This window comes from Labrus mixtus, chromosome 10, assembly GCF_963584025.1.
Source record: "Labrus mixtus chromosome 10, fLabMix1.1, whole genome shotgun sequence".
Taxonomy (NCBI): Eukaryota; Metazoa; Chordata; class Actinopteri; order Labriformes; family Labridae; genus Labrus; species Labrus mixtus.
Window position 1 is genome coordinate 21,032,476 of NC_083621.1, and position 23,418 is coordinate 21,055,893.

At 38.2% G+C, this 23,418-nt stretch overlaps 2 protein-coding genes across 2 annotated transcripts in view; one reads left to right on the forward strand and one right to left on the reverse strand.

Moving 5' to 3' along the window:
• anxa6 (annexin A6) overlaps positions 1-23,418 on the forward strand; it is a 165,893-nt gene that overhangs the window by 127,059 nt on the left and 15,416 nt on the right. The gene's annotated exons all lie outside the window — the stretch shown is intronic.
• mchr2b (melanin concentrating hormone receptor 2b) lies at positions 11,789-16,062 on the reverse strand. The gene is made up of 2 exons (XM_061048722.1): positions 15,622-16,062; positions 11,789-12,945 (listed from the first exon to the last, which is right to left on the reverse strand). The coding sequence occupies exons 1-2, from the start codon at positions 16,023-16,025 to the stop codon at positions 12,306-12,308; spliced, it is 1,044 nt and encodes a 347-aa protein (XP_060904705.1). The 5' UTR covers positions 16,026-16,062; the 3' UTR covers positions 11,789-12,305.

The window sequence follows — 23,418 nt, forward strand, 5'->3', positions numbered from 1 at the left end:
AGTGGAAGTCATGCAGACCAACAGCAACAGGTGGTCTGCAACAAAGATCTTTAAAAACATGCAAGAAGAGATAGCACAAAAGTCCTGTAAAGAGGAAATCTTTATCAAATGCATTAATCTGATATTAATCAAGCTGGGACGTGAACACAGCTCCTTCGAGAGGATATTGGGCACTCATGTCACCCTCATGGAGTCTCTACTGACAATTTGGTCAGAAACATGTACACCAATAGCATGCTGGAGGTCAAGTTGTCGGGCTCTTGCAATGCTCCTCCTGTTCTTCCTAACGAAATTCAGAAACACTTGAACTAAATGGACATATTGATATCCTTTAAGTTTAACTGACTTGGTTTTACACTGTGACGATTCAGTGATCCTTTCATTTTTTGAGCAGTGTACTAGTATAATTAGATGTCTCATCCAAAGCAAGCTCTGATCCAAAACAAAATCTAAACTATAAAAAAAAGAATGTTAAGCCTTAAAAATAAAGATTGGATTTGCCTACTAGATCCAAACAGGAAGATGCCTCCCAAGTGAAGGACATGACAGTTGAATACCCTGCCTCTGCAGTATGCGTTCACAATGTTCTCGAGAGGTTATATAGGGAAATGATGGGGTATGCTTTTAAGGGCTATGTAGGATAGAAGAAGGATTTGATTCTGATTCAAGATTTTTCAGGTAGAAAGTACATAGAGGCAAATATTGGAGATATATGATGGCCCTCCAGGTTTTGTATCAGTTCATATGCAGCATCACTTTGCACCAGCTGCAGAGCATTTGGAGACATTAAGGGCTGAAGGATCCAGCCTTAAAGAAAAAAATGACTGAAGTATTGTTTTTCTTTCATATTTTTGAAGCAGGATGTGCCAGATTTTACATAGGGTAAACAAACATCATACATTTTAAAATGTTCATGTGCAAAATAAATCTGATTAAATAATATTTTAGATGTTCTATGTTTTTATCGCCTTGCACTATAACGTCACTGATGTCTGAGTTTTATAAGAAAATGATAGTCATCCAGGTACATTTCTTTACTGCTTTTAGTTAAATATTTGAGTTAAGTGTTCATAAACTTATTGGTTTCACATGGCCTAATTGACCTGGAGGAAGAATAAAAGAATATTGGCTCAAGTACAGAACATTGTGGAACTCCATAATTAAGCAATCAATGGGAGATTTATTATTTAGATGTAGAAACTGAAATCATTTTGACAAATTGGACCTGGACATCGCGAAGCAGTTTTTTAGTTGCTTAGTGAGTGTTCAAGTATCTGTAATAGATTATGATCGTCAATGTGTCAAATGCAGCAGGATGGTTTTACAGGACAAGAACAGACAGAAGCTCTCTATCTGTAACAAGTAGGATATTATTTGTAACTTTGGCCAGCGCTGTCCTGTGCAAAAAAAGAAGAAAAAAACCTCAATTAACTTTGTAATCTAGCAAGTCACAAAACTAATTGGCAACAGCTTTCTTAAAGATCTTAAAATACAATTTTAGATAAGGGTCTGTTATTTGCTTAAATGCCTGAATCAAGATTAGATGTTATTAGAAGAGATCTAGTTAGAGCTACTTTAAAGGGCTGTGGTAAAGAGCCTGTAGATAAAGAAGGAGTGATCATATCTACTAAAGAAGTGCTTACATAGAGTAAAAGTTCCTTGATGGTTTGGTAGAAGAAGTTGTTGAAGAATAATATTTGACTCTTAGGTCAATGCAAGAGTGTTTTTCTGTGTTTGGTTGCAGATTAAGTAATGTGATGTGAAGTATTAACGGGAAAAGGATGTTTAGCATGTTTAGAGTTGGCGACTTTCCATGGATCTTCACCTCCCCTTCCAAAGGGAAGTACAGACCGTTACAAACAGGCATGAGGTCAAGTTATTTCTGCCTGAAACAAGTGTTTCTGAGGATTTGTTTTCCAGGAAAACTAAACATTCAACACAGCTTTCTACTGGACAAAGTTGAAGTCCAAGAAATTGCAACAAGTGTTTACAAGCCTGACTTTCTGTAGTCACAAGATTTCAACCCCCCCCCCCCCCTCCCCCACCACCACCAACCCTTGAACTTCTTTTGGTAGTGTAAAAGTAATTAAACCATCACAAGACCGTCTTTGGGATGCTCCGAAAGAGAGCTGGTATGTGGGGATTCAAAAACTAAAGAAGTTGTAGTCTGAGCTCTGAAAAAGAAAGAAACTGGATTATATGGATAACTGAGTGAGTCAGAACAGGATGGATATGAAGCACCATGGAGTGAAATTGTCATTGGGCTGTCATTGACATTACTACATTGACATGCTTTATACTTTGGTTTAGCAGCAATGTAAAGCTCTCATTGATAACATACCTCATCTTGGTGAAGACGACTACATGACTTTAAGGTGCTTTCATTGATTCAATGTGGCAGCTCAGGCACTGATGTTAGCCTTGGTAAGGTAGCATCATAACCATTCGTAAAGGTGCTGTAGTCATTCAGCTACAAAATCATAAAGATGAGTCGCATGGAAATCAATAATTATAATAGATAAGTAAAGAAGAGCGTTTTAGGTGACAGAGAGAACATTTATCCTGCTGATGCAAGAGGATGAAGGAGACATTCAAATATTTAGCTGTTTTTTTCTTTTTCTAGATTATTAGTGAAAACTTTTGAATTACATGATGAAAATAACTTTTAAAGAGGGTTTTTTTAATGGCTTTGCTTTTGCATGGCCAGGACACTCTTGTAAATGAGATTCTTAAGGAGATTCTTAATCTCCTGGTTAAATACATTTTAAATAAAGTGAACAGTAACAAAGTAAATTTACTTGGCTACTGTACTGAAGTAAATGTTGTAAGTATCTGTACTTTAATTGAGTATTATTTTGGGGGGAAGTGTATTACTTAAACTCTATGACATGTGAAAGACACATATTGTACTTTTTTTTGCATATTCGCTGCATTTGCATATTTTGCTCTGAAGTCCGCTGATTAATTTTATTTTCTAAAATCCGATCTGAAAGACAATAGGCTGTCTTCGTGTAGTATGTGTCTGTTTTTTTTAAGTGAAGTTGTTGTTCCTGTACGTCCAATTTCTCCACGATTGAACGTAAAGCAAACGCAGAGAAAAGGTCACTCAGATCAGGTAGTTCATTTAGTGCTGGTAAAGACGGCTGTGGCAGAGAGGGATGACGATTCTCCACCTGAGTCATATTTAAAATGTCAATGTTTCTCACTGTTTAAAGCCTGGCTGGTCATCAGGTATTTTTAGTTGTTCCTGTTGTTGTTCCTATTATTCTGGAGCTGTAAATCAGGAAATCTGTAGCATATGAGTTTACTTTTTTTTTTTTAAACAATGTTTAAATCAACATAACATAGCAGAGTGTACACACATGCATTCTTGAATGCACACATAAAACATGCAAATAAAAAAATGTTTTTACTTTTTTTTAAGAGTAGTTTGAAAATGTAAGTATTTCCAGTACTTAAACTTAAGTAATCATTTGAATGAGCAACTGTCACTTGTATTGGAGTAATATTTGACTATAGGAGAGTACCTATAATTTGAATCAAGTAATGAAGATGTACTTTGTCCACCACTGGATATGAATATATGCTTTATCCAAGTTTTTTAACCTCATTTCAGGAATCTGTTTTTGTGTAAGCGTATGATTAACCATGGTCACTCATCGGTCTTAACATCACCAGCTTTGATTTTCTGTTAGTGCTTCAATCTTGAGAAGCACCTGTGTCAAAGCTCACTGCCGTGTGTTATAAGTCAGTTGGTTCATTATTTTGTGCAGAGAGGTGCTCAGGGTTATTAAGCCGATGCCCTGAAGTCTCTGAGTGCTCTCATGTTTAATTTGTACATGAGAAGAAACAGTTGTTGAAAATCAGTCACACAAGAGCATCCCCCCTTGCACCACAAAAAAATTGTCTTTTCAACAGCAGTCCGAAGTACAAGATATCTACTTTATATTCACACGCCCAACATGAATGGAAGACTATGAGCTGCAACACTTAGGGGAATATAACTGCAAATCCAAATCACTCATTTAGGTATGTTTGCATGTAAAAGCTAACAGTTCTTGCTTTTGCTGCCATACCTGTCACCCCACATTTCTCACCTCAAAGCTCTGATATAACTCTGGGCAGCCGCCCGCATTTCTAAAGCTTCACTTCCACTCCAGCATCTACCTGTAGGCTCTGAGTCTAACCTTCCCCTCAGAGGTCAGAAAAAAAGAAAACACATAGTCTGAACTCACAGTTATCGTCTTTGCCGAAGCTATCAGTCACAAAGCAAAATTGTTTTATTCTTGTTTTGTGGTGAACAGAGCTGTTTTCAAGAGGTGCACTTTTTTCTGAAAGAGATCACGTGGATTTGTTTAAGGGATAAGGCAGATGTATTTCCATTTTGCTTCTAATTGTCAATAAATGCCATGATAAGACCAAAAACAGGGTTAAGTCAGGGAGTATTCTTATTTGATTATGTATTGTAACGGATCAGATTGCATGTTGTGTTAGTTAAGATAACGACTGTTATGGCAGTGACTTACCTTAATGTCAGTGAATGCGTTAGATCGACAGCAGAGTTGAGAGAGGTCGTAAGCCTGTCAGGTTCCTATGACAGTGTTCTTTGCAGGTTGTCGTGTGTGTGATTGACGGAGAGCTTGAGGAAAAGGTGGGACCATGTGTGTGTGTGTGTTTTGGGTGTGTGAGTTTGGTGTGTGAGCGGTAACTAAGCTGACGAGGACCGTTGCTGACATGCAGGTTTGTTATTTTGGCGTTGGCTCATCCTACAGTAGGCTGTGTTGAGTCTGTGAAATAAAACCCATGCAAGCTGAATAACGTCTCGTATCTTCATTGAGCAGAACGTTACAGTATGTTATGTATTTTTGTTGTTCAGTCATCTTTTTTTTGTTCCTGCAATACTTCTTTCTTGTGTGTAATTTTACTTCATTTGTCTCTCTTCCCACCTTCGAGTGATCGAGTGGCCCCGCCCTTCTTGTTTTCACCTGCTTATTTGTCTCCCCTGTCCCTGATTATCCCCAGTTTATAAAAAGCGTATTGTCCCCTGTTTCTTTAATAGTTTGTTCAACCCTCGTTTCTTGTCTTCCTCGTGACTCTATCTGAATTTTTCTGCACTTTTGTTGGAGCTAGTCATTTTTTCCTTTAGATGTTTAATTCCATGGAGTGCTCAAAGTAAGTCTTTTCATATCACAAGTCTGCACCTGGGTCACCTCTAATTCAAGTAAAACCAAAAACCTAATACTTTGTGTCAGCTTGCATGATAGCCAACACATAGTAGCACATTGTTTCCTGCTAAAGATGTACATTTTCAAAAAAGGATCACAAATTGTTAAGTTGTAGGGCTTCACTATTAAAAAAAGTAATCTGAATTGTCCTAAAATAGCGCGCACTAGGTGGTGTTTGACAAATGTTACTCAAAAAGACTCTCCATTATGAGGGACTATTTTTGGGACGGATTATGGTTATACTAATTTTATGCTTTATTTAATCAATAGAATAGCAGAACGGCCTGGGGAGGTTTGTCTAGGAAATATCTATAGTGTCATTCACCATCCAGAGCAGTGGATTTACACAAACATTACTTGATAGTAGCATCATTTGTGGAAAAAACATATCAGCATTATCCTTCAGTTAAGTTATTTAACAAAACTGTTCTCATTATGGATTTAGCAACACTGATTACACAAAAAGAGAGCCGTTTTGCAGAGGAGCCTGCGTAATATTTTGGTGTAATTTGGGTGTGAAAAGTGGAAAAGCAGCTTTCTTAAATTGATAAAGGGCCACTGTTCTTCTACATGGCAATATTTCCCAGTGTCATATCAGTGCTATTGTGACAGCTCTAGGCTGCTGCAGCGTGTCACTTTTAACAAGGGACGTTTTTATAGTCAGCATTGGTTCACCAGCCATAACTCTTCACCTGAGCACCTGAAAAGTGTTGTAAAAGCCAGCCCACTTACTCTACATGCACTGACGTTTGTTTAATGTTTAATCAGCAGAGCAGAGAATTTGTCACATGTGCATCTTTCATGATCTTCCGCCCATCGCTCTTCATCGAGTGCAGAAAAGTTTTTTTTCCCCCTCCAGACCCTGCAGACATGAGTGTAAAGAATCTATAATTTGATTTATGTTGTCTGCAGTCGAAGTCGGAGGGATCTGCTTCACTGAGATAGGAAAGAGAAGTCAGTGCAAATAAAAGGTGAAGAGAAAATCATGTGATTTATGTGTTTCCCTGAATTATAAAGAGACTGCTGTCTAACCATTTATTAAGTCAGGGCTGGAATTTGTTTTCTGTACAGGACAGGTGCTGCTTGTACCGTGAATGTGTAGAAGAGGCTAGACAACATGTTTCACAATCACTAATGAACTACTAAATAATGAACTGTCAACACACATTTCCAATAACAAACAGAGGAGCTTTATTTTTTCATTCAAGATAAAATGGCTCATTTTCCTCATGTAACCACACAGTGACGTCTCTTGCCTGACTTTCCTCCGAGCTGCTGTTTGTATGTTTTGTGACTAATGCAAAGATGAATAAAACATTTTACCATCATTTCAAATAACAAATGTCAAGAGTCTGAGGAGGATTATTGTCCTCGGATGAACATTCTGCCAATTTAATTCAATGTGCCAGTTTAATCAGAATTTATGCTTTGGCAAAGTTTGACATTTTAGAAATGCTGATGCTTCATTTTTAGAGTTGGATAAGAAAGTTGAAACCACTCCTCTGTCTTTACAACTACAGCCTGCACCAGTTAGCATAGCTAACAGGAGGGAACATCTCTTCCAAATGTAAGGAAATGTGTTTATGTTCATCTAACACATTATACAGTATGTTGTGTCTTCTTTTTTTTTTTTAAATACCGTAAAGTAATGCAAAATCTGTCTGTGTAGGTTCTCAGTCATCCAGGTCATGAGAAATTTGAAAAGTTTGATCCAAGGGCTGGACTGGACTTGGTTGAAGATCTCGAAAACTGGGCCCCAACCCCCCTTGGAACATGTGACCCCAACGGCCCGTAGACGACTGGGAGGGTTACCGACTCCAGACTAGGTCAGCGACTCAGCTAACGACTCTCATGTGTCATCCTTTATCATGAGCATGCTGATGAGCCACAGAGGCTTACATTTCTAGCTCCATCCACCAGTTAGTTTAGAACTGAGGAAGCCTTTTGGAGGAGAAGTGAACCGTCTTCAAGATCTTCAGCCAAATCTAGTTGCCTTTGGATCAAGCTTCAGACAATGAAAAATCGAAATACGGTTTTCTTGAGATAAGTGTACATGCTGTAGTCCTCTGTTGTTCACTGATAACATTGAGGAGAAATTAATCAGACAAAGTACAAATTGTTAATTAGTTTGCTTCAGTGGTGCTGATGAATATATTATTAATCAGATATTAGTCAACGTCAGATTAGTCTTATGTCTTAATGCTAATCTAAGAGAAGCAAGATAAGCTCATTGCCCTATAGCTTCACATTTAACACTAAAAGTCAAATCCCCATTACAAACGCTAAACTACTCTCTTAGGTCATTTTTTTTCTTCTATTTTCTAAATCAGATACTAGCTGATACGGCTCATCCAGTGAGTCTGATCTGTCAAAGGTCTGCTCAAGGCATTTCTCATAAAACAGGGAAAAAACTGCAGAGCTACAGTTTGGGCACACATAAACAATTTGCTGCACTGTGTCCAAACTTTTAAATGAAATTACACAGAAGATCCATAATTCGCAGGGCATTTGGCTTCATGATGGAATATAAAAATTCCATCATTCATAAAACTGCTGTGATGATAAAATGGTGCCCCAGATGAGTTTTAATACAGTTTATGAAATCCTCTGCAGACTGAGTCGTCAGACGCTAACGCAAGAAACAACAACCAAGGTCCAGTTTTGGATGACGACAGGGTCACTGAAGAAAAGGTCACGTTTATCCATAACATGTCCCACAACATCAGGCTGTGGTTAACAGACTTCCACACCACCATAAAAGACAGCCCTTCTTATTTTCCTGCAGTCCTCTCTTACTGCTTCACTTGGCATCCGCTAGCAGCCTGCTACAGCTGTAAATAACTTATGAAGAGCTTATGAAAAACACTGTAAACAGCAAAGTCAAGTGTTTTTGTTCCCTGTGCGAGAGGGAAATGAACAATAAATCTTGAATATCACCACTGCACCAATTGCTGATTAAAAGCCCAAATCTCATCCCCATATTCTTTATGGTCGGTAAAATAAGAAATAAGAGCACTGATGGATCAAATATAAAAATTCAAAGTAGTCTCTGGACAACAGTTTGTGTGGCACTGCTTATATCAGTGACTGTCAAAGTACAGACTACAACGACAGAAAGTAACACACAATATCAGTCTGAATCTTTTACAAACAATATTTACATTTAGTTATACAACTCATTAAAAGGTTGCTTATAAAGCACGGCATTTATGTTTTACAACAGACTTCAGTACAAGGCTTTCATTGGTGGATTGATACACATACTATAACACCAACATCAAAAAAGTGACAACTTTTCAACAATACCAAACAGAGAGAAAGATTGATTAAAATCAGGACCACAACAATAAGATGTCAGATGAAACCTGTAAATCTCATCAAAATGAACTTTACACACATTTATACAGCTTTTTCTTTTTGGAACATAATCTTCTGTGGATTGAGGATGTGTGGAGTTCAAATTTGAAACGTGTGGGCATAATTGGGACTCCATTAAAAACAATGTTTCACTTGGATGGCTGTAGCTCTGCAGAAAGGAGCAGCTCATTATTTGGTAAGATGAAAATCAGAAGTCTGACTGTTTGGCAACATATTAACGAGGTTATTGTCCATAGCTAATATGGATCAGTTCATTTGATGCATTTCAAATATGAAGGCTAATAGAATACTTTATTTGTGCTCTTACACACGCAACCTCAGAGGCAGCTCTGATGCCTGATAAGACAGGTCATGTGCTAATTCAAGATACAACAGATGTCGGACTACAAATCCGAGTGATTTTTTTGTTGTCGACATAACTGAGTCTCTATATATGAGCACTGATTAGTTGTATGTATTTTCAACGTATCCAGGACGAGAGCGGTGAAGACAAGTAAAGTTGCAACAGGTGGCCCCAAAAGGCAAAACAGAGCGGTGTGTCTGGGGGCTTTGATGACATTTCAGGTTGCAGAAACTCTGTACATGTGTTGGCAGTTGGAATCAGCTGACAAGTCATTCGTCACACTCTCCAAACATGTTTTGACGGTCTGACGCGCTCTCTTCTGAAGGCACGGGCTGCAATTTCTTTCAGCAAGGCTAGATCTCTAAACTTTCTTCGATGTAAATCACAATCATGTATGTCTCCTGAATGCTCTTTAATAGGCTCAGAATAATCAGCTGCTTTTGGAGACAGATGTGATATTTCATGGCACTAATACGAATACGAGACGATTTAATGAAAGTCAAAATACATTTCAATATGTACATTGTCATATTCTTGATTGTAAACTCTTTCATTTAAGACAAAAATAATGTTGTTAACATTTTCTGAGAAAGCACGTCCTTCATCATTTGTGCGTACACATGCTCTAAGGAAGTTCTACCACAATAAGAATAAATTCAAGTAATAACATGAATCTCAGATTTGTGCGGCAAACGTTCGTACGAACGGTTTAAGAACAGATTTGTGCGTATGCACTGTTTGTGAATGAGGCCCAATGAGCGTTGACAAGAATAAGCATTATGCAAACAGCAGTGTGACACAGGAGCTGGAGCATTGTCCCAAGTGAAATAACAACTTTTAAGGGAGTCCCTGCGTTCACTTAAGTTTCAAGCTTCTCAAAAAAAGCAGGTGCATTTTTTGAAACTCTTCTTAGTTTTTACATTGACCAAAGGAATAAGAATCTCATCTCATTGTTTAGTCTCTAGTGAGTCTTTATGAAGTGAAACATCAGAGTGCTACTTTAAAGTTATATTCACTTGATTTTTACACATGAACCATTTAGAACACAGGGTCACAAAATAATGTTCAAACACGTGTCCTCTTTTTGGGCACTTTATACTATGTGTTAGTGGTTCAAAATAAATGCTTATTATAAAAGGCTTTGCACAAAGCACAGAGAAGAACAATATGTGACAGTGTAGAGCATTTCTGCCAGAACAAATAGTGAAGTGATTTATCAACATGGACACACATTATATCACATTTAGTGCTCCAGTGCCATTGTAAACATACTTAATAACCGTGAGGACAAAACGTAATGCACACATCATTTTCCTGTACATTGACTCACACTTAACACTCATTATGCAAATGTTGAACCGGGTACATGACTTGATGTGGATGCAGGAACATCACCTGTCCTTCACACGGTCTATTATGTCTATTATGAAAAAATGTCATGATGTTCATGTGTTAATCCGTACTTAGGAGCTTTCAAGCTGTTTGGGTGACAACAGATTCATTTCTTTTGCTTTTAAAATAAGAAACAATAACAACTATCATCACACTCTGTATCACACTATATATTACAAACAAAAGCAGGAGAACACCACTAATAGTTATGAAACTATTAAAAGGTAATACATTTATGAGAACAAATGTTGGGAAATCAAAAAACACAACCTTTGAGCAGTTTTGCACACAAACAGGACAAAATCTACATCACAACTTATCAACATTAAAAAAAAACACATCAAACAATGCATGCCAAATTATTCTCAATATCCAGTCTTGTTGTTAATAAGATAGAAATCATTGAGCATTTTCTACTTTTGTTACATCAGTTGAACAAAAAGAAAAAAAAATCAGCAGCCTATTAGATTACAAACTCAAATCCCCTTATTTGTTTCAACATGATCTCAAACTGGATCTTAAACAGTTCAATATTATTTATTACCCATTAATAAAGCCATTGGGTTACATCTGAAAGGGTTGCTTGTTAGATGGCTTTTGGACTTAAGATATCACAGTGTGTGAGGCTCAAATTTGCCATCGAACAGCCCAGAGCTATATGGACAAAAAATCACAAGAGCCCTCATGAGGTCCAACTGTTTTCCAATGACAGACCTCACAATGTGCTCTTCAGTGTTGTCACTCACTGGCATGGCACTGGATGAAGCCTCTTGTTGATAAAGGTTGATGTGTTCAAAAGAAAAGGAGCGCCACTGAGTCACTCCTCAGCTTCCTTTCTCATCGGTGTGTTTTTAAAAGTCGCTACTGATACTACCTGCAGTCCAGACTCAAAGACTCCAGCCAGCTCACCTTCATCTGGGTGCTAGATCTGTTCCTTTTACCTTATTTAGTCTCTGAAAAATGTTGTTTTCTGTTTGTTTGTATCTTCATCTTTGTACAAACAGACAGTACATAAACTCTGTCAGCGGTAGAGGCTGAAGAAGACATTAAAAAATATGTAGCAAAAAATGTAACAAGCACAATCAAATTGAGGGAACACGACGAATCATTAAAACAAGATAAGAAAATAAAATAACAGATTTGACAGGGATGATGATCAAATATATTATGTAACTAAACATTCTGATCGTGCAAGCCAGTTTTGGTTGCTGTAAAGGGCAGGCACACCTTTGAATAAGTGTTTTTATAACTGAAAGAGAAGTGATAAAGACAGACGACAGAAGGGAGTCACAGCACATAAAAAAAAATAAAAGAAAGCTAAACAGTTCTGAACTAATGTTAGCAGCAGTGTAATTGGCACCTCTGGACTCCGACAATTGCAATGTGGGTGTAATTAAGCCAACCTGCGGTCAGCTGGTTTAGGTCTGCAAGCCACACAATCATGTGTGGGAAAATGAACAGTTAATGAAAATAAAAACTGCAGGAAAACTGCAATCATTTTCTTCCGTGGTGGCTGCTAACAATAGCACTTAAAACAACATAATTGGAACAGCAATAGTAAAGGGAAAGCTTTTGGTACACAAACACATACAATAATAAATTATAATGACAACAATGGTCCATGATTACCGTGGAATAAGTAATTAACGTTATCAAATTGAGTGTTTACTTGCGTGCACGTGCAGGTCTCCTGACAGGGTGGAATTGTGAAATTCAGGATGGCACGGGTCAGCTTTCACCTGCAACAATTGTTGGTTGTTCTTTTGAAAATCCTGTGACATTTCCAGTAATTGCTTTCAGTCTGGTTTGATTTTTCTGCTCAAGCTTCATACCCAGTCTTTGTCATATTCTGTGTTATTTGCTAGAAGAATTACCTCTCAGGAAACACACACAGGCTTCTTCCTTTGTTTTATCAAGGAACCAAAAAAGTACATGTGTATATACAAAAAGCATGACATCTCTACTGATCAGATGACAGTGCAGCGGATGTTGGTGTCGTTGGTTGTACTAGAGCCGTCTGCTTTGACCACGGTGACCTTGGACGAGTGCTGCGAGCTGTGCAGCATGTTTTTGTGGCAGAGACGCTCGCGGTAATTCTGCGCAAAGATAAGTAGCATGAGCGGGTTGATGCAGCTGTGTGAGTAGCTGAGGCAGATGCTGATGTTGTAGGCGTAGACAAAGGTGATGGTTGGGGTGTTGTTGGTCAGGTTGATCACCTGGATGACGTGGTAGGGCGACCAACAGATCAGGAACAAGGCGATGACCATGAGGACCATCTTCGTGGCCCTTTTGGCCCAAACAGACTGCTTACGTTTGACACGGCGGATGGAACTAAAGACATGGTATAGTGTGAGCGAGTAGAAAGTGCTGATGATGATGAGGGGGATGATGAAGCCCAGGATGGATTGGTAGAGAGTGTACCAGTACATGTCCTCGGGCCCATCCAGGAACATCATGCACACCTCCAGATTCTGTCGTCGCACAACCTTGGCGTACATCATGACGGGGACGGTGAGGAGGAAGCTGCCCAGCCACACCAGCAGGTTGATGATGATGGTCCACTGGATGGTCCTCCGCTCTGAGGTGGGGTGGACGATAGCGATGTACCTGGGAGGAAGAAGTTCTGTTTTGTTAAACACAAATAATGAAAGCATCTTCGCTGACGAGCATGTATAGTACATGAATGCTGGTTTATTATTAAAGGATTATTTCCATCTGTGAGTCAAGATCTGAGAAACAAAAGTCAGGCGAGAGAATATAATGATACCAGGTACCATATCATGTCTACACCCTGAAAATAATAACAAAAGCTGTGAAAAATATCATTTCAAACAAGGTGATAAGCAATGGAACAATTCCAGTTTGTTCTAGTATTTTGCATTTGATTGGGTTTTGATGTTTGACCTCTGTCTTTGGGACAATTTCCCAGGAGATAAATTACCATCTTGACATTAACCCCACAAATTGTCCCGTTAGTGAAGCCAATTAGGCATTTGCAGCTGATGTCTCCATGTTTATCGTTGGGCCAGCCCTGTCTGGTGACATTTGACAAGCATTTAAAGTATTCAGAGGCCAACAGTCTGGGGTGTTTTTAAGGACAGCCTGCTAATTTGCATTTACCTGAGACTTTTAATCCATAGTTCATACATTTTAGATCAACAGAAGAGGCTGTTTTCCACTGTTGAGGTTAAATACATATACCTTTTGTGTGACTGGAATCAGTGAATGCATACCCAGTCGCATACTAATGTTTTTTCTTAGCTGAGCCAAGTAAGATATTGCTGTTAATGCTGTTGAAGTTAACTTAATGCTCTTTTGTTGTACATATGGCCTCATCCTTTTATAGAAAAGATGTTAGGGTATATAAGTTGAACCAACCATGTCTGGCTGCAGGGGAAAGAAAACCTTAGAGAAGAAATACGAGGTGAGGTAATTTAAGATTTACTTTACTGAATCTATTCAATGGCACTCTTTCTTATGTTATATATGTGATCCCTTTACTAATCTTTTAGAGATTTTAGATTATAAAACCTTAAGTGTAACATTGATTACTAACTGAATTTTTATTTATTTTTTATTTTATTTTTTTATTAGGTGCAATAAAGTGACAAACTGGTGATATACAAATGAGGCACAAAAAACAAACAAACAGACAAGGTCAGGAAAACGACTCCAAAATACAGTAAAAAAAAATAAAAAAAAATAAATAGCTTTGCCTCTCCCTCCATCCTCCCCTCCAATCAAATAACGCTCAAACCAACCCCAAAACCCCGGCTGCAGTCAACTTCCGTTAAAACATAATCATTACACAAACTCTCACCTCTCACACCACAACATTGTTTAACATCAACATATTCAACACATACCACTGCTCAACTCTTCAACACTCTTCCACCTCTCAAGTCCCCTTTACTAAGCACCTTCTCTCCCTCCCCTTCTCTCTCTCTCTCTCTCTCTCTATTGCTTCTTTCACTTTTTGTATCCTTTCTTAGGTATCTCATATAGTTTTGTAGTTTTTCTGTTCATAGTATGATGTGTGTCTATTGATGTCTTATTTTGCTGTCTTTAACTGATTAACTAACTTTTCTGGGGGGGGGGAAGGGTCTGGTTAATATCCCCAACACTGCCATGAAATGGGATAACACAGTTCTGTGGTAGTTCTGCGGAAGTAGAAATAACTTCTGAAACAACCATGTCTTTGTTGGCTCCACATGTCATGTACACAGACTATAATATGAGTTAGGATCTATTTACTAGCTGGTGGGAAAAAAGTAGAGAATGAAGCATAGGGTTGACGTGCTTTTATCAGATAGATTTGGTCCTATTGATTTTGGAAGTTTACTTTTTCACTCTTACTACGCTGTGCTACCCAGATAAACAACTAAAAAGGTTGCGTGACTTTGATTATATAAGACAGGCGGCTGAGGTCATTCAAGCTGTCTAATGGGGAAGTAATCGCAATTTCTCATTGAATTAGGATGAAAAATGGGATGTTTAATCAGGCATTTGAATGTATTAGAACCTACGTGGATAGCATGAATCCTAGCTTTATTGTGTGCTTGTTGTTTGTTTCAGCTTATCAGTCTATTTGGTCTCCATTTAGATTCCAGCCTGAAATGACTTTGTTTTGAAGCTGTTGCCTTTGATAATTTATCAGAGTTAACTGCAACAAACTTGTAACTTTAAAAAATGTTCAATCTAACTTAAAAGGATAGAGTGGAATGAGATGTCGAGGCATAATTATCCAATACAGAATAAAATGACAGGAAAATAAAAAAAGAGCTCTTGATGAGCTTGTAAAGGATTTGTTTTCTGCACGTGTTCCAGCTCAACAGAACAAAATGAGCTGTTCTAGTGTCCTTACAGAATTCATTATGTATATTATTCTGAACACATGTCACATTATAGCTCTGATTACCTCCAAATGGGGATGTTCAGAGGTCTGACTCTTGGTTTATAGACCTGTTTAAATGTCTTTCCTGTGTTCACATCATAAACATGACACAAACATGATGTATGATGGGAACATTTTTGTCTTAATGGGCTGTTGCACAGAGATGGTTATCATACTTGAGTTGTGCATTTTTAGCTTGACTTTTAAAATGACACCTGAATTAAACCAAAATTATTAATAGATCATTTACAGATATTTTATTTTGTTTATCAAAGTGTGGAAGTACTGTTGTCCATTAAATTAAAAAAAACAAGGCACACTTTAAGAGAATTAAAGCAATGATCAGAGTTAGCACCAAACATGTGATATGTATAGATCATAAAACTTACCGGTCAATGCACAGAACAGTAACGATTCCCACTGTGGTGAACTGGTTGCTGACATCCACCACCACCACTGCTTTGCACATAAAGTTTCCAAACACCCACTGTCTGTCTCTGACCAGCTGGTGGATGTTGAAGGGCATCACCAGCAGGAACAGCATGTCTGCTATGGCCAAGTTCAACACGTAGATGTCCGAAACCATTTTCTTCTTGCATGCCTTCACCGCGTAGATGACCAGCGCGTTGGCTATCACTCCAACAGAACACAGGACGCCATAAATTGTGGGGAAAATGTGCATGAAAGTGGTGATGTCGATGTGGCTGTAAGGTGGACGACTCGAGCTCAGACATGACGGATCAGTGGAGTTGTCTGTTTGGTTGTTTTTGCAGAACATGGCCGTATCATTCATCTTCGGATCCTCGGAGTAATCTCTTCGGTGTGGTTATAATCAGAGCGCGCACAGGACGCTCCCCAGTCGGCTACAGGTCTCCAAACTTCCAAGCTCCAAGCTCTCCAACAGCGCTACTCTCCTCTTTCCGGACGTGTATTGCTCGTAAAATATTTGATTTAAAACAGGAAAACGTAGAATCGAATCAAGTCGGAGTCTTTGAACGGTCTGCTCTCTGCAACATGTTTATCTCTGGAAGCAAACCATGATATGGTCATTTATTGTGTGCACTTGCTGTGCGCTTTACCAAAAGCAGAGAACGCCTCAGGGGACACTAGTTCCCTCCCTTCAAAGATTATTCGCTGTGACATGTAGGAAGATCAATCTACAGACATGTCAAACTGAAACTCGCTTTCATACATTCTGTATGCTTTACTTCTGGACAAAATAGGCAATGAACATTTGCATATATTAATCTCAACTACACGTTTATCCTAAAAGAAATTAGATGTGTTAACCTAAAAATAGAGGCAGCAGCTTTTATTGTAAAATGTTTAGATAGTTAATGGATGTAATTCTAAAGTTGAAGATAAAATTACATATTGAAAATTTCTTTGGAACGGTTAGAGCTCTGGGAGTAACTAAGAAATCCCAGGGACTCTTACAGCTCAACATGCCTGTACAAATACGCCACAGGGTTCAATTAAGGTGATTTTAGTTCCTGATTGCATTACATTAATAAAAAAAAAAATCCAGCAATCTTTAAACACCCCTCTTTATGTGCTCTGATTTGTTTCAGCTGTCAGAATTTGAATTGATTCGGGTTATCTCAGGCAATTAAGTATTTTAATTGATATTTTGCCATCGGCTGCATGCTTTGGAAAAACCACATCAAAGTTGTGATTTTCTGCAGTGCTTTGTTCTGACGTCATGGGAATCATTTTTTAAGGGACAGCAGCTGATTCATGGTTTGATGCTCCTCAGCAGACAGATCTCTGCTGGATCTGACCACCAGTCAGCAGGAATACATGTGAGCGCTCCTCCTGCTGGCTTCAATGTTTGTTCATCTCCTGATGCTTCCTTTCTATTCCAACTAGTCCTCAAAGTAGACTAGTTTTGTTATTATTTTCACACAAGCTTTCATATAAATCACATTGTGGGAGTTTTGTACTTGTCTGGAACATGTAAAAGGTGAGCTTTAATGGGCTCTTCAAACTCACCTCTGTCCTCCACTCTGAAAACAGAAGCTTTGTATTTATGTTTTCAAGTCATCAAGTGTGCAAGGCCGAAACTTCGGTTTTGAATCTATTTTGTTTTTTACTAAATGGACTCAGGAACAAGAGATAAATGAAGGCCTTTGATTTGATGACCTGCTTACATCCCCACATGATAGAAGCTTTGCTTTAGTGGTCATGAGCAAAAACCTTGAAATCCAGTTCTAATTAATTTTTCTTTTCTTTTTTTTAAGATTTCTCAACAACGATTGGATTGGCAACCTACTTTTGAAAGCAAACGAATACATTCAAACACTTCTATTAACACCACCAGCAAGTCAGGGTTTCAGATATTCTCCAAAGTAAGATGGACTAATGTAACAATTTTGAACAAACTGTTTTGACCTCAATTCAATTCATGGTTTGGGTTAGTAACAGATACCTGCAAATTGATTTTGTTAACTCGTCTTTAGCAACTTTGGTTTCAGAGACCAGAAATTCAAGGAGAGCCTGTATTATGTTAACCTATATTAGTGGGCATATGTCTTATGACAACTGGGGGGGTTAATACACAACATTGGTTTAATCTTTTACATTTTGATAATAGATACGTAGAAACATTTTCAAAATTAATATGTTCAGGCCTGCATACATCTATTGTACATATACATGGCCAATAAAAGTAAAATAAACGAGGATAAATCTCGTCCTAATCCTTTTCTAACATGTATTGTTTTCTTTGTGTTGAATATGGCAGCGGATGCTTTTCTTGTTCAGTAATTTAACTACTTTGATTTTACAATGTATTGCATGCTAAATAAATAGCAGTCAATTAATAGTCAATGCACCAACTTGTTAGACTTTGCCATAAACCCTGTTGGTTGATTGGTTGGTTGATTGATTGGTTGGTTGGTTGGTTGGTTGTGTTGGATGGAACCCCATGCCTGTTATACATCACCATGTGCAAAATGCATTAGGACTCTGTAGGGACTCAGGTTTGGAACCAGAGGGTTGCTCGTTGTCCCAGGATGGACCAAGTGTGAATTTTAGTTGGATAGGTGCAAATCTTACTCCCTGAGTGGTGCTGTAGTGCCTTCAAGCAAGGCACTGAACTCTGAACTGTTTTGGGCACCTGTGCAGCCCGCTAAATCTGACATCTCTCTGAAATGCATGTCTATACGTCCTGTTTGGGCATTCGGCCAAAAATGTGTGAATTTCCGTTTCCTAAGTGTTAAAAAAGTAATTGATTGCTGGTAGCTTTAATTTCTGTAAATATTTTCCTTTGTCAACTGCTGTTTAAAGCTGGGTTCATCATCAAATATTGTGAACCTTGTTTTGATGATATGAAAACAACAACTGACTGATGAATAGATGAAGGCAGCAGCAGAATACTTCTCCACAGCAGCCATGTTTGGAAGTCGGGACAAATGAATGCCCAGCATGTGGTGTGTTCATGGAGTCATTCACTGGAAGGGTTCATGCAGATTTCTTCAGTGAAGTGCAGAGAAGAACGTGATGGAATAGTGACGCAAAACCCTAAAGGGACTCAGACTGTTGCCAAAGTAGTCAAATGTTAAACTCTATTGACAGCAGATTAAACTGTCTCTGATGCACAGTACTCAGACTGTCACACTCAGAATCATTATAAGCTTACAGCAACAGTCAGTTTGCTGGAAAATGTGGCATAATTCCAGTCAGATGACAAAGTCAAGACTTAACTCATAAACTCATAAACTCAAAGAGAACATTTTTTTCACAATCTTAGACTCATTTCTAGTTTTCTTTTGTCCCCAATCTTCCTGCTAATGTGATAATTATAAAATCAAAAGTCTCATGTTTGTGTGTGAATAAATTATTCTTATTCAGAGAACAGTGCCTCAGATCTGTCAATACTTTGATTATCTGTGTCTATTAGGGTGCTCGTACATAAGCTGTTAACAGCCACAGTACATGGTAAAGGCAGGTAAGTCAATAGCTTTAAATGCCATTGTCAGGTTGTTTGAAGCCCATTATCTCCAAGACTAGGTTTATCTCTTTTTACAAGACAGCACTGTTGGTAAAATCAGCCGTATGTAGGAATGCAGATTCATAATGCCTTAATAACTAAGCTTCTAATGTCTACATCTGAGCAATGCATCTTTTATTTCCTGCGAAATCTGTCACTGTGAGTCCTTGTGCAAAATGGGGTGAGCAGGGTTCATACCTCCCATCTGCTCAGCAGCCGACAGTGGAGGACAGCGCCCGCCCCGGTCAGCTCCTCAGTGTGAAGGTGTCCACCTGTGCCAATGTGATGAGTATTAGCGCTCAATAACACTCCCAAGCTTAATCAAGCGATGAAAAAACATGACACAAATAATGACAGCTTTCAAGGATTAGTTACTTCTTGACAAAAGAGGCCTTGGCTGCTAATTAAAAACACCTACAATATGTCAGTATTCATTAATGAGATAAAAGGCACACCGCTGTGGCCTGAGGCGGCTATAAGAGGTGGAACAAGTCCACAATACTATGGTATCAAAGGAGTAAAAACAGACAACAGGGGCAGACAAAAGCATCAAAACACAAAAACCTTTAAAATGAAAAGCATGTGGGGAGGAAATATCAGTGTGTCATTTTTGTGACAATCGATGTCTACAGCATTTTCTATCTGACTGTGATAATAGAGCCTGAAGATAATTTCAACTGAACGATTGTGTGGGGTTTTCTTTTTTGTCAAAAATCAAAGATCTGGCTCTTACATATGCACGATCCTTGTGACAAACATGATTATTCTAAAGATAAAACTGCTTATTTACGACATGATGCCTTCGATACAAATAATAAAAATGGTACAGTTAATTCATGTCTGACGTAAATCTGAAGCGCGATGTTTGTGTCAGTTTAGCTGACCTATAGCTGTATTACTGTATAAACACCTTTCAGAGTCACTGTTGCTATAATGCACTTTGGAGTTTTAAAGACATCATATATATCAGATGGCACTTAGATTTGGAAGATCCTTTTCTAAAGCTGAAAGAGTTTTTAAAGTGCATTACATGGTGAAGCTCTGCAGAGATGATAAGATTTATAATTTGACAAACGATTTCACTTTTAGGGGCTCATTTTGATTGTAATAATAGCACTATTGCTTCAAGTGTTTTTTCAGTTTCAGTGCAAAAAAAGTTGTTTTTTTCTTACAAGGCAAAAGAGAAGATAACCACTCTCATTATTCGGTTTGGCCGTTAGCGTAGCTCAGCGTCAAGACTGCAGAGAGTTTTTCTGGCTCCTAACATCTTAGTTTTATAGGAGCACTGAGTAACAAGAAATATCACTTGATAGTTACAAGTGTTTTTTGACCACTGTTCACCAAACAGAAACAGCCAACATAAAAAAAACATGTTACAGTATATCATGGATTTGATATGAATTAAACAAAATATATGATATTTATAAGATGGTGTAAGAGATGCTGGTATGAGGGATATTCAGATGGAACCAGACAAGTTGTCTCCCCAAGTTTGCAGTCTTTTTACTGAGCAAAGCTAATCAGGCGATGTTGGAGCGATATATGTTTACAATCTTCTCATTATGTTTCTTGGCTATGAAACGAGCAGAGTTGGGAGTGAAGCATTCGAAATAAAATACATACATGGGCGCGCCAGTGGCCTAGTGGTTGGTGAGCCCCATGTACGGAGGGCACAGTCCTCCAAGCGGACGGCCCGGGTTTGAAGCTGACCAGTGGCTCTTTTCCTGAATGTCGTTCCCCACTCTCTCTCTCTCTCCATATTGAAAATGGTTATGAAAAATGTGCCTGTTTTTTCCTATCACACTGATATTAGTTTTATCAACACTAAATAATGTGTACATTTATATGAGTATTGAAGCAGAAACATGTAACTAGTTACTTTTAATGATTTCACTCGGTTAGTAACTCAGTTACTTTGTGATAGCAGTAACTAACTGTTACAAGTTACTTATTTTCAGTAACTTGCCCATCACTGAAGCTGAGTCCTGAACATGTAAAACAAACTTTGTACAAAAAAAGTATACTCCAGGCTCAAAAAGATATCTCTCGCTTTGCAGAGTAAGTAAACCAGTGTTGATTTAATGAAGCATAAATGTCAACACATGTAGGAATAGACGAGCTCTGCAGAGACTACACTGACTCTCCAACACAGGTCAAAAAGCTTGTCTTGTTGTCACTGTGGAGGCTGAACATCCTTTTTCGTGTTTTTTTTTCTTTCAGCCGTGATTGTTATTTATCATTACTTGTGAAGTTAATTGACTTTATCATTTATCATTTGTTTTATTGCGAGAGTATCAATGTTGCTACGCAAAGGTAGCATTAAGGTCTTCAATTATTTTATAAACGCACTGTATAAAAGATGCATGTGAACAAGATCACCTAAATAACCAGAGTGGTCTGCATGGGTGTTTTGGGGACTTTTTGAATTGGAACTATCCAAACAGCAGTTCTCTGAGAGCGAAACACCATAGGGCCTTTTTTTGGTACCTACTCTGAATCAGTAGCTCAAAAGTTTACTCTTTTAAGGGGGTTCTAGGAATGAAAATAGTTCATAATTGCTGAGGTGCGGAATCAATAAAAAAGGGGGATGGTTCAAACAGTTCCAAGGAAAAGTTCCTGCTGTCCGAAAATGCCAAATGATAGGTTTTCAGTTAATTGAGATCACATGCTGTGTTTTAAGACCCGCCACTGCCAATATATCTCAGTGAATACTTTCCAAAACAGGAGCACACAGAAAGACAAAAATATGAATGTACATGCAGAGATCCATTTTTAGACATTATAAGGAAACACACAATATTATACATATACATATTATATAGTATACATTTTGGTCTTATAATAGATAAATGCCAAAATTGAACCAAAGATCAGCGGTTAGATGTTTCTCTATATTCTGCAAAAACATGCGGAATATGTAAGCATGCATTTCCATTTATATGGGAAGCGTACTGGTTTACATTAGTAGTCCAAATTGAATTGTTTCCTGGTGTATCAGCGAGCTGTTTTGAGGATAACAGTCAAATGTGGAGATGAAAAAGGGTGGAACACAATCCGTAGTAATCAAATCCCAGAACTCATAAACTATCATCTGACAAAGACTTTTCTCCTAAACAAACACTATAACCACTTATCAGCATGCTAGTACAGCTAACAATCCACTCTTGGATGTCCTCTCTCAACTTTGACTCTGTGCTTGGTTCAATAGTTGCTTAGTTGCTTGTTGGACTGACTAACACAACACAAGGACAAGTCTTTGCTGGAAGTACTTCATTCAGTGGCTAACCGCCGACTACATCAGAAGCCCCAACAGTTGACCTTCATTCCCAGAGGCTAGATAGTTTGTCATCATGTGTTAGAAGATGGGTTCTGAGATTGCAGGATTTATTAACAAAAGAGAATTAATCACAATGGATTCAGTACACAGAAGGTCTGTCCAAACAAAAGGGAATGCTTGAGCAAAGACACAAACAATCAGGACAAATTGGGACAGAAGGAGATATAGTAGGGCAGCAAGTAGAGAATCTAAAATCAAGACATAAGGTGAGTATTATATTATAAAGAAAACATAATACATAAGGGTAATAGAAGGGACCTTAACTAGCCCAGAGACGCGACACCTGAGGCACCTTTCTCTCAAATGAGTGAATACATTCAACACTGATCAGCTACCTTAACTTTCAGAAACTTGTGCTGTTGGGTATAGCTACATTTCTTCTCACATCAAGGGGCACAGATCGCAGCTGATGCTGAGCTTCATGTCCATAAATGCACTCTTCAATCATGGGTCTAAAAAAACAGTGAGTGAGAAGTGCTTCCTGAAAAATCAGCCGCAAAATGAGGTCACAACGAAGCACTTAAGTAACTTTTCTAGGACCATCGTTTATTGAATAGTTGATGGTATGCCTGAGGGCCAGAATTGAATTATGTAATTGTGAACAGAGATGCCACAGCGTCTATATGTGTCATACGACGGAACCGTCATGAGATTAGTATATATTAATTGCTTATCGGATTACCATAGATGTAAGTCCAGACTGGTTGTAAATTACTGTGCAGTAATGGTAATTTTAAGGTTGTATTTCCCAAGTATCTGTTGTTGTTAAAGCTGAGCATGAATCCTAAGAGAAAATATGCAGCAACAAAAACCGTACAGTAGCCTGCCCTGTCTGGTTCACAGTTAATAGTATCACAT

Coding starts and splice junctions, on each gene's coding strand:
- mchr2b (XM_061048722.1), bottom strand. CDS start 16,025: ATGAATGATACGGCCATGTTCTGCAAAAACAACCAAACAGACAACTCC. Junction 12,946..15,621: donor ACTGTTCTGTGCATTGACCG/GTAAGTTTTATG, acceptor TCTTCCTCCCAG/GTACATCGCTATCGTCCACC.